General features: G+C 35.9%; 1 protein-coding gene across 1 annotated transcript in view; it reads left to right on the plus strand.

Annotated features, from left to right (window-relative positions):
• The window catches only part of TMPRSS15 (transmembrane serine protease 15), a 120,217-nt gene that overhangs the window by 19,919 nt on the left and 87,634 nt on the right, over positions 1-12,664 (plus strand). Inside the window, exons 6-7 of the mRNA XM_032877983.1 lie at positions 2,640-2,771; positions 9,409-9,517. Coding sequence (XP_032733874.1) covers positions 2,640-2,771; positions 9,409-9,517 — 241 coding nt within the window. The remainder of the gene's footprint in view (positions 1-2,639; positions 2,772-9,408; positions 9,518-12,664) is intronic.

Here is a 12,664-nt window from a genome sequence, read left to right on the forward strand (position 1 = left end):
TGTTGGAAATTGTCATCATATATTATGTAATGAGATGAAAGGAAGACAGAAGACAAGGTAAAACCACAATCTGATAAAATCCCCAGATGTACTGTGCTAATGTAACAATTATATTTTCCATATTGGTTTCAATATGAAAAACTCCCCTTTCTTCATGGACTAAGGCAGCTGAAAACTGTTTAGGAAACAGAGTCTGGAAAAATAGAGTACAATCCAAAGTGGAGTACCTCATATTTCTATCTTTGTTTCAAAATACTTACAATTAGAGTCATTTTCTAATCCCACCAGGGGTTCCTCTTACAATTACCATCATGACTAATTACCATGAAATAATTCAACTAGCCACTCCAAAAGTGTAGGTATCATTCTTAGCATCCCCCTTTCCACTCCCTTTAGTCAGGGACACATCTGGTCACTAAAACTCATCTATTCTACTCGTAAAATAGCAATTGAGTCCATGCCCCATCTCCTCTACTAGTGTGAAGTTCCAACCCTTATCCACTAATAAGAGCCAGTCAGAGTTCCAATTGTTACCACTTTCACTTTGACCATAAAAACAACTCCTTAGCTTGTCTCCTTATTCTACATGATTCACTGCTGGGTCCCAGAGTTGCCTTAACAAAACATGGACTGATCATACCACACAAAAATAAAAACTTTCAATGCCATTACCTACAGAAAAAATATTTCTCACATTTTACAAAAATAAAAAAAAAGTCTCCTACACTTGAAACCAAACTCCCTTCCTGCCATGGTCTTCGCAAACATCTTACCATCCAGATAGGCTATACTCATCTGTTCTCTGTACATCGTTGTGGTTTTGTCATATGCATTGCATACATCTCTCTTCCTGGTACATTTCTAACCATCCTTCAAAACCTAGTATGAAGACGTTTTCAATTTCTGCCTCAGAAGAAGACTCCTTGACTAATTTTTGGTGTTCCCATAGCACTTTTTTATACCTCTTTTAAAAAAAGAGTTAATGAACCAGACTTTCACTAAACTCTAAGCTTCATGAGAATAGAAGCTCTGTTATTCACCCTTTTATCTCCATTCCTCAAAAATCTTTGACACAAGTAAATGGATGATAAACATTTGTGGAGTGAATGAATGATCATTAATGAGATCCAAAGATCCCACTGGGTACCACGTGCAAGTGTGGTTTTGGAGGTTCAATCTGTAGAGTTCAGTAAACCACGGACAGACGGGTGATCATCTTGAAGCACAGTTCCCGTGAGAAATGGTAGGACAGACAAAATTATACATCTTCTTGGCTATAACCCCAAATCTCTTCTTTTAAATGCTGAATATGTAGAATTTTATTAACTGTTGTTAAAATGAGATATAGATTTTCTAGAATAATACTTTTTGTTATTTATTTAGCAAGCATTTATGGAATACTATCAACACTATGCCTTTAATAGATTAGGGACTCAATGATTGAGGACTCTCAATAAGTATCTCATCTATATCAATAGCTATAATATGCTTTAGGTTTATTCAATATCAGTTTTTTTTTTCAATATCAGTTTTATCACTCTTTTTTATTATCTAAAAATGGGGGTAGTTTGTCCTTTAGGAATGGCTCTGATCTTTATCATGTCCTATTTTAGACATTAGGTGATCCATGAATTTCCCAGTGGTTTATATCCATTTTAATTAGAGCCAATTATAAAAATCTAATTTAGATGAATATATGCCCATCAACCCTGTCCATAAATGTTCCTAATTAGATATTACCTTGGTAGATTAATTGACACAAGCACTTTTATCTTCCAAATTAATTTCATGGAACACAAGGAGAAATTTCAGAATCAAATATATTTTTAAAACCCAGCAGATGGCAGTGCAGTGCAGAATATGACATTTTTAAGACTCACAGTTAAATTTCCCAAGTTAATTTCTAGAAGTAAAATGTGTTTCTTTGTGCATCTCTATATATAAGCTTGTAGAAGAGCAGGTGACAAGACAGACTGAGAAGAGCAAATTGATCAGATTCCAGTCAGAGTATGGCATAGAATTCTCCAGGGGAATGTCTGCGTCTTTCCCACGAAGAATCTCTGACCCAAGAAGCAAAGAAATATTGAATGGAAATAGCGATTGGGTTTCTCCACTGCTCAATGTAGCCAGGCAGTGGGAATTTTAAGTGTTTTATTCTGTTATAAAATGCTTTTGCTGACAAATTTTGCTCTGCAGAATGCAAACTTTGACTTCAGCCCCCATATTTTCAAGTAATAAGTTTATAAGTAAAGTCAGTGGTTACTAGATACTCCAGATAATATAAAAATCATTCCAATAAATTTCCCCACTAAACACATTTAAACAGTTCTAGGAGGTGTAAACATTAGTAGCTAAATGTCCAAACAGTAGTATTGATTAAGGTTAAAACCAACAAACTAAACATTTATATTTAACATCAATGAAGAAATACATATCTTCTTTTCAAAATTTAATATTCTAAACATTTACAAATGACTAAATGAAATAAACATTTACATTGGAAACTGAAATATATGCTTATGAGTAAAGATCTAAATGATGAAAAATACATAATAAATATCCAAAATTGTACATATGTTTGGAAATTAAATTTACTATGCAAAAAACTTATAAAATCAATCTTCTTTTTTATTTTAAAGGAAATGTCTCCATAGAATGTCCACCTGGTTCTAGTCCTTGTGCTGATGCTCTAAAGTGTGTAGCAATTGATTTATTTTGTGATGGAGAATTAAACTGTCCAGATGGTTCTGATGAAGACAATAACACTTGTGGTAAGTAAGGCCATCCACATTTTCTCTCACCACTGCCTTTTCATCCTCCCTCCCTGTCTACACACACACACACACACACACACACACATACACATCTCCGAGATAACAGAAACTACTGGAGAATGAGATATCCCGATACTCATGATTATAATTTAATATGGAACCTAATAAATAATTACATTAATGTTTTCTTAAACTATATTATGCAATATTAAATATTAATTAAGTGGAATTCTATTTGATGACTATGGAAAGAATGCTGTAATTAATGTCAGTCATAAGTGAGGGAAGAGAATGTCATTGTTTTTCATCCTTTATTAAACTACTCCAAACTATTATTAATTTGAATGCTCTTTCATGTTTTTTCACCATTATACCATATTATCAATCTTACTCTTTTTGGCCATTTCAGTGGTCCCTCACTAATTGTCACTCCTTAATTTTGATTGTTCCTTTTGTTTGCCTTTTGACGTAGAAACAACAAATAGACAAAAAAAATGTGCTGGAGTTATAGTTCTGTGAATAATAGAAATCAGTTATGAATAAGTTCCTGTTTTAGGAATAAAATATTCATGATTTGTAAATTTTGCCATCTGTTTAAGTGTTAATATTATTATTATCAACTATTGTTATTACTATTATTTCACACTTAACTAGTACTTACTCTATGCCAAGCATGACTCAGAGCAATTTATATATATTCATTCTTTGACTTCATTTTATAGCTGGGTAACATATATGAAAGACTATCACATAACTGTAAAGATATATTGATAAGCAAGGTGAACTATTTGAATAACTCTAACTTATAATTAATTCTTAAAGAATTAAACAGAAAGCATGAATTGAACAATTTTTGGTGCTGTTTGTGATCATTATCAAAACAGACCATGAACACAATTATAGTTCCTGAAACGTATAAAGGTTGTAGTTACAATTTGCTACACTTTGCTCTTCTTACTTGCTATTAATTGAAGATGAATGCTCCAATAACAACAAAGCTTGAAAAGTTACCTAACCACTTGGTACTTACTTTAAAAGGCAGTTGGCCTGTTTTCCAGGACCAAGTCAGAAAAAAGGCAACTTGACTAAAGAGGCTTCTACTAAGCAATTCCAATTCAAATGTTCTTTGATAAAATTCAAACCTTCAAAGTTTAACTACATACTTTGAAGTGCACTCAGTGCATATTGGAAGAAAGTGCAGGCTACAGAATATTTTTTAGGATCTATTTTATATAACTAAGTTACTCAAAGAAGAAGAAAGCAAAATTCTTTTTTGCTATGGCTTTCAGACAGTTTTCAAAACCTTTTCAGGGAGAATATGATACAAGTGTGCCATCATGAGGTAATAAGGGTGATTTTGCTTAATATTTCAAAAAGAATAATGAATGCCAAATTTAGGCACATAGCTTTATGCCTATTTAACGATGATCGATAAACTTTAGTGGGGAAGAATATGTAAGAAGAGTTGAATAATCAGAAAATGTCTTTACTGTCATGGAGTTAATAATGTTCATGGTAAAATGATAGCAGTGCATTTCCAAAAATAACCATAGAAATATCATGTAAGTGTGACAAAGTTTGTCCTAAAATAAGTTATAAGACCATGAATTCTTTTTCTGAGTCAATATGGATGATGCCTTAGTATTAGATGCATGGCATGAGCCTCTGTATTAGAACTGATTTAATTCTTTAAATTTGCCTGAAAGACACAATCAAACTGTATATTTACTTTTCAATATCATGGAGGTTTGTGTTAATTGAACCTTAGTCTCAACTAACCTTCCATTTCACTAACTTTCTTAAGTCTCTAGATTCTCATTTTTCACTTTTCTTGGCTCTCTTCGTTATTTGTAGTTTAAAATTGGCATTGCATCTAACTTGAAAAATAAATGTAAAGCCTTTGTGGAATAAATGTGGACAAATCAATCACTTAATCTGTCCTTATCCATCTAGGATTCAGGCTTGTAAGTAGTTCTAGTCATCACTCATCATTAGGGATGGTGAGCCCAAAAGCCCAGTGCACTTCACCTCAGCACCAACTTGAACTTTTAGTAGCATAATTTCTACATGAAAGCTTGTGTCCATTAATCTACATTCACAAAAAAATTAATTTAAGAGTATTCTTTCTATATGAAATGACCCTTGTGCGCACACACACACGCTCTCTCTTTCTTCTCCAGCTGTGAGCTCTAATTCTAGTTTGTGTTATTAATAGAGTCACATTAATGTTGACTTCCTCACATAGCTTCCTTTTTTAGCCTTTAGTTATTTAGGTTTTACACAACTTATAGCTGACTATAGCTGAACCAAGACTTCTTTAAATTGTTTTTCTCTTCTGATTAGAATGGTGTCAGCAGGAAAGTTCACTTTTTAGCTGACCTATGAAAAGGAAAGATGCTGACTCACAGCCTTTAGACCGATGTTCAGACCTATTTGGAAGTCGTCAACTGTCTCTATAGATTGTTTGCATGCCTCTATATATGTGCAAGATAGACCTTGGTGGGTGGGCATAGATCATGTTTATCTATCTATCTTGGAGAAGAATTTGAGGTCCTATGCAAGCACACAACTAGTAAATATTCAGCCAGCAGAGGGAGCTCTCATTAGGTTTTAAACGCATGACTTTTAGGAATCCCCTCCTGTTACAGGCAACGGTTCAGAGAGCTCAGTAAATACCTGATATTATTTGACAGGCTCGTTTATTTCCCACTCAAGATTTTTTTTTCTCATGCTACACTATAAAGCACTATGCAGTCTAAAAAGTTATAATCCTGAACAGTCAGTAATCCTACTTATCCGTGGCTGGGTTAGATCGATCTGAAAGCCTAGCCCGCTTCATTGTCTTGTGTAAAACTCAGTCCTCCAGAAATATCCTGAAATTAAATGAAAGAATATATGAGAAAGCCCCTAGAACAAGCCTATCTCTTGAAATGATAATATTTTGGCATTCTGAACTTTGATATTATAAGTAGTTCAATACTATTGTAATTTTATTTTAAATGCCTTCAGGAATATTCTTCTTCTTCTTTTTAAGATTTTATTTATTTACTTGACATATAGACAGCTAGAGAGGGAACACAAAGATGGGAGGGGAGCAAGAGAGAGAAGCAGGCTCTCTGCTGAGCAGGAAGACCAATGGGGAGCTTGATCCCAGGACCCTGGGACCATGACCCCAGCCAAAGACAGATGCTTAATGACTGAGCCACCCAGGCGCCCCAGGAATATTCTTCTTAAGAATACTTTTATCCTCACATATAAGAATTCCCCAGAACTTGAAATGTAGATTATCCATTGCCACTGAAACTCAGCAACTTCATAGACAACTGGAAAAATTGATCATATTTTTTAGGATAGGCTAAATACTATGATAAGCAATCTTAGCAATTTAAGACAAAAACAGTTTGCTTATCATGTCATGGTCCAAGTTAGAGGGCAAGGGCCTGTACTCTGTGTAGGTATCTGGGATGTCAGCTCCTTCAGTATCCCATCTGTCCCCTGGATCCTTTGCAACCCACTGACAGACAAAGGAAGAATGTCCTAGAAGGCCTTTTTAGAAATCAAATCTGGAAATAAATACAATTACCTCCACAATAGTTTAATGGCCAGGATCAGTAACATGGCTCTATTTTTTTCCCCTAAGATTTTATTTATTTGAGAGAGAGAGAGAGAGAATGAGAGAGCAGGAGAGAAGAGAGGTCAGGGGAGAAACAGACTCCCTTCTGAGCAGGGACTGATGCGAGACTTGATCCTGGGACTCTAAGATCACAACCTGAGCTGAAAGCAGTTGCTTAACCAACTGAGCCACCCAGGCGCCACACGTGGCTCCATGTTTAAAAGTGCAGTCTAGTGATGTGCCCCAAAGGGTCTGAAAAAGGGTATAGCAAACCTACAATAATCCTGCCACTGGGGACACAACTCACGTTTTTGGAAAACCATGAATCTTGTTGTATGACACAGACCTGTTGATAATTCCCCCCAAAGATGCAGTAAATGGGTGTGAAGAAGGGAGGAATCACTGAAATGTTATCAGATTTGGAAACTGGTTTTATAAATTCTTAAACTAGTCCTGTTTTGTGCCCTTTTCACTCTTTTTTGCTTCCTCCTACTTGTTGTAGAATGTTATTGCAAGTACAATGAAAATGATGGAATTCTTTAAAATTTCCGGTTCCTTCTTTTATTTACAATTCTGCACACACATACCCTCCTCCCTCCCCCACTTTTCAGTTCAAAGAGGAGATGATAACATCATGATAGCTCTGTATATCGAGGTATAAGGCAGGATAGCCTTCTATGCTCAGCAGTAAGACTGCCTGGTTTTGAATTGTCACTAACAAGCTGGGAGAACGTTTGCTGGTTACCTAACCCCTCTGTGCCTCACTTTTGCCACCTGTAACTTTATCAGATGGTTGTGAACATTACACTAATACATCTGTAATAACTTCAGAACAGGAGCTGGCACACAGTAAACACCCCATCAGTGCTAGCAGTTATATTCAAATATACCTGGTGGATTGATTGCTCTACTTTATTATATACAAACTATTTATAAAAGCAGTGGACTTTCTTGAACTGCCTGTAATCTTGAAGTCCATATATATTTTTTTTCTGGCAAACAGATTAAAAGGCTTCACATATCACCTAAAATATAAGCAGACGCCACAGTATTGACAGGGAAAGACTGACTGTCCCATCTTCTCAGCATGGTCTGCAGTGGGCAGCAAATTGACTTTGAAAAAGATTTCCTTTTACAACTAGAAAATTACTTAATTTTATAACTAGAAAATTACTTAAATAACTTAACAACTAGAAAAAACTTAATTAAATTACTTTAATTTGCATTAAAATTCACATGTTTTACTGTTTATCTTAGAATTGTACCAATTCTCCTTATCCGTCCTCTTCAGCTCCGGGAAGTATTACACATAAGGAGATTCAGTTCTCTCAACAAGCTTGGATATTCTCTGCCCCCTCAACCAAATTTGTCATGGATTTTTCAGTGCTTAATCCTTTTATCTTAGAGTATCTTTTCTGTTCTCAGTTTTTGTTGTTGTTTATTTGTTGTTTTGCTTTTAGTCTTTTGTTGGGAGTCAAGCTACCAAGTCACAATCCAATGCAATGAATTCTTAGGCCGTTATTTTTTAAATAGACTTTATGTCTTACAATTTACAATCTTACAGTCTTATAATCACACAGTGAATTCTTATGCTTTTTTAAAAATACCGGAACTAGCAAAAAGCCAACCAAAAACTGTCCACTTTTCAGTTTTTTCTTTGGTCCATATAAAACATTTGATGTCATATAATAGCTTGCATTTTATAACTTGATAGAAATATTGTATACTGTTACATGGGATTTTCCATCCATCCATTTTGGATTAACTTATTCTAGCTCTCGGATTCCAAGAGCACCAATTTAATTTTCATAAATTTTAATCTCCCTACCCTCCATCAATGCTTCTGGCCTATGAGGAATTATCAACCTGCCAAGAGGAAAAGGACACACTCTAGGAGTAGTTATTTTAGAATATGGTGTCAACAGAATCAAGTAACTGTATAGAAAATTATCTAAGAAAAATTAATGTTTGTGAAAATAAAATGTGTTTTATTATTTTTTTAAACACATAGTATACATAATAACTGTAAAGGGAACACAAAAAGTAGTGAGGCATGGCTCCTGGTTCATGCTCTCAGTATGATTCTAAACTAGCTGGAAATGACTTAGATATAAGTTAAAGACAACTGATAATACATGACATCAAAGAGAAGTATATGAAGTAAATTTGTTATAAGAATTAAAAGAGGAAAATGAGGGGGTCGCCTGAGTGGCTCAGTGGGTTAAGCCTCTGCCTTCGGCTCAGGGTCCTGGGATCGAGCCCCGCATCGGGCTCTCTGCTCAGTGGGGAGCCTGCTTCCCTCTCTCTCTCTGCCTGCCCCTCTGCCTATTATGATCTCTATCTGTCGAATAAATAAATAAAGTCTTAAAAAAAAATAAACAATAAAAAAAAAGAGGAAAATGAGGAATCATAAAAAGCAAGAGACATATTCAGGAATATGTGAAAATACTGAGCTAGCAAATTCATACAAAAGAAGCAAGAGGCTTAAAAGAAGGTGGAATAGAGTGGATGGATAGAATTCACCACAGGCCACCGGAAGCACACATATCATTTGCCTGGCCATATTCTGATCATTTTTAGGAGAACACAGTATGTAATGCACATACTTGAAATTCACCCTCGCTCCAATTTAATGTGGAAAGTAAGACCAAAACAGTTAGTAGCTATTTGTCTAAATTAGAAGTTTATAATTTAAATCTATGTATTTATATTTAAAAATATAAATATGAAAAAAAGAAGTACTGAAAATGAAGCTTAAGTATGAGTATTTAGAAATAGAATGCTTTTCTAAAAGAATCCATGGTGAGTTATGTACACGTATTTGAAAATGGGCAGTAGATTTTAAACATGAGATCTCATCTACTCCCACTTGATCATTTCAGTTTTGTAAAATGGCCTCATACAGATTTCAGTCATCGATGTTCTAGGAGGTGTTCACTAGATGATTTGAATCCCATTTCATATGAGAAAACTTTCCAGGACTATTATTTGTCTGACGTGAATTCCCACTTGTTTCCACAGCCACAGCTTGTGATGGAAGGTTTTTGTTGACAGGATCTTCTGGGTCCTTCCAGGCTGCTCATTACCTGAAGCCTTCTAAATCGAGTGTTGTTTGCCAGTGGATTATACGGTAATAGATCATCTTCTATTCCCTGTTAAACCATTAAGTCGTTCTCTGATACAGTAGGTCCTACCACCTTTAGTAGTCTATTTATTTTTGAACATTTTCACTAGCTATGAAGCAAAGTCTTCCCAACTGAAAACTTGTCCAAGTAGCTTCTCACTCATTCTTCACCTTCAAAAAGGTGTTCTGTGCTATGGATCATACTGTCTAATAAATAGGGCCATCACTGGACTCTGTAGTAAGTCCCCCCCCCCCATGATTGGCACAGATCAAGGACTGCCAAGGTGAAGAGCACACATGTATATCTGTATATTGCAATACATAATATTTCCTATCACATGCATCCTGGCCTCTGAAGAGTTCCTTTCTCGTTATGCCAGCATCTGTTTGAAAATCTTCTCTGATGTGAGTTAGTCATGGCAGATTAAGAGCTGGAGACACCTTCTATACACATCCTGTTCGCTAGATCTTGAAAAACACTGGGATAAGTGACTATGTATTTGCCCTCCAAGCCACTTCAACCCACTAATCCAATCATTGTGATGATCCAAATAATCAGGCTGAAGGCTGATCCACCTCAATATTTATCTAAGCATTTTTCACACAGGACTAGTATCTAATTTTCTTTCCCAATATTCCAAAGGAAAATAATTTATACCCAAATAAATAAAAGTGAAACTGAATAAACTTTTTTTTTTTAAAGTCCAGGACTTCTCACAGTTTCAAATAAGTTAACAAGCGGTAAATATCTCAAAAAAAGAAAAAAAATAGGGGTGCCTGAGTGGCTCAGTGGGTTAAGCCTCTGCCTTCTGCCCAGGTCATGATCTCAGGGTCCCGGAATCAAGCCCCGCATCAGGCTCTCTGCTCAGCAGGGTGCCTGCTTCCTCTCTCTCCCCACCTGCCTCTCTGCCTACTTGTGATCTCTGTCTGTCAAATAAATAAATAAAATCTTAAAAAAAAATAATAATCTTAAGCCACTAATCATTTTCCTAAACAGAGCATGCAGAATAAATGTTCTATGGGATATACTTTGATAAATGACATTCATTCTGTTAGTTCATCTCTCTTAACAGCTGGATGGGATTATGGTTTCCCAATCCAACCTACTGTATAATAGTTTTTTTTTTTTAACTTTATTTTTTCAGTGTTCCAAGATTCATTGTTTATGCATCACACCCAGTGCTCCATGCAATATGTGCCCTCCTAATACCCACCACCAGGTTCACCCAGTCCCTAACCCACGCCCCTCCAAAACCCTGAGTTTGTTTCTCAGAGTCCACAGTCTCTCATGGTTCATCTCCCTACTGTTTAATAGTTTTAATCATTGTGATGACTCACTAGAAAACCAGATGAATCACTAGAAAACATAATAGCTGATGAAAGGTTACAAGTCAGTACCAAACAAGTTCTTTCCAACCAAATCATAGAAATGGCCCCATAAAGATGCACAGTATTGTTTACTTGTGTATATATATCCCAGACAGGAGATGCATATGAAGGGAAGATTATCCTAAACACATTTACTTGGCATTATTCGGGGAAGAAGAACATCCTATTCTCTTCAAATAATTTCTATTTTGGAGCTCAACCATAAGTACGTTGTGTTTTCATGCTCCAGATAACCGGTTACTTGTGTGCCAAAGACAAGATTTTGTATTAAAAATGGCAGCTCACTTGTCAAGTGAAGAAATAACCAATTTGGAGGATAGTGTTTCCAATATAATCCCATCAAATTTTAAAAGAAACATTTATATCACTATTAACAATGCTCATAAGTAAAATGAAAAATATTCTTTTTTTTTTTTTTTTTATAAACATATATTTTTTCCCCCAGGGGTACAGGTCTGTGAATCGCCAGGTTTACACACTTCACAGCACTCACCATAACACATACCCTCCCAAATGTCCATAATAACCCCACCCCCCCAACCCCCCTCCCCCAAGCAACCCTCAGTTTGTTTTGTGAGATTAAGAGTCACTTATGGTTTATCTCCCTCCCAATCCCATCTTGCTTCATTTACTCTTCTCCTACCCCCTTAACCCCCATGCTGCATCTCCTCTCCCTCATATCAAGGAGATCATATGATAGTTGTCTTTCTCCGATTGACTTATTTCGCTAAGCATGATACCCTCTAGTTCCATCCACGTTGTCGCAAATGGCAAGATTTCATTTCTTTTGATGGCTGCATAGTATTCCATTGTGTATATATACCACCTCTTCTTTATCCATTCGTCTGTTGATGGACATCTAGGTTCTTTCCATAGTTTGGCTATTGTAGACATTGCTGCTATAAACATTCGGGTACATGTGCCCATTCGGATCACTACGTTTGTATCTTTAGGGTAAATACCCAGCAGTGCAATTGCTGGGTCATAGGGTAGTTCTATTTTCAACATTTTGAGGAACCTCCATGCTGTTTTCCAGAGTGGTTGCACCAGCTTGCATTCCCACCAACAGTGTAGGAGGGTTCCCCTTTCTCCGCATCCTCGCCAGAATCTGTCATTTCCTGACCACTTATTGAAGAGGCTGTCTTTTTTCCATTGGACATTCTTTCCTGCTTTGTCAAAGATGCGTTGACCATAGAGTTGAGGGTCTATTTCTGGGCTCTCTATTCTGTTCCATTGATCTATGTGTCTGTTTTTGTGCCAGTACCATGCTGTCTTGATGATGACAGCTTTGTAGTAGAGCTTGAAGTCTGGAATTGTGATGCCACCAACTTTGGCTTTCTTTTTCAATATTCCTTTGGCTATTCGAGGTCTTTTCTGGCTCCATATAAATTTTAGGATTATTTGTTCCATTTCTTTGAAAAAAATGGATGGTACTTTGATAGGAATTGCATTAAATGTGTAGATTGCTTTAGGTAGCATAGACATTTTCACAATATTTATTCTTCCAATCCAGGAGCATGGAACATTTTTCCATTTCTTTGTGTCTTCCTCAATTTCTTTCATGAGTACTTTATAGTTTTCTGTGTATAGATTCTTAGTCTCTTTGGTTAGGTTTATTCCTAGGTATCTTATAGTTTTGGGTGCAATTGTAAATGGGATGGACTCCTTAATTTCTCTTTCTTCTGTCTTGTTGTTGGTGTAGAGAAATGCAACTGATTTCTGTGCATTGATTTTATATCCTGACACTTTACTGAATTCCTGTAC

Source organism: Lontra canadensis, unplaced genomic scaffold (assembly GCF_010015895.1).
Source record: "Lontra canadensis isolate GAN:19392208 unplaced genomic scaffold, GSC_riverotter_1.0 scaffold62, whole genome shotgun sequence".
In the NCBI taxonomy this organism is placed as follows: domain Eukaryota; kingdom Metazoa; phylum Chordata; class Mammalia; order Carnivora; family Mustelidae; genus Lontra; species Lontra canadensis.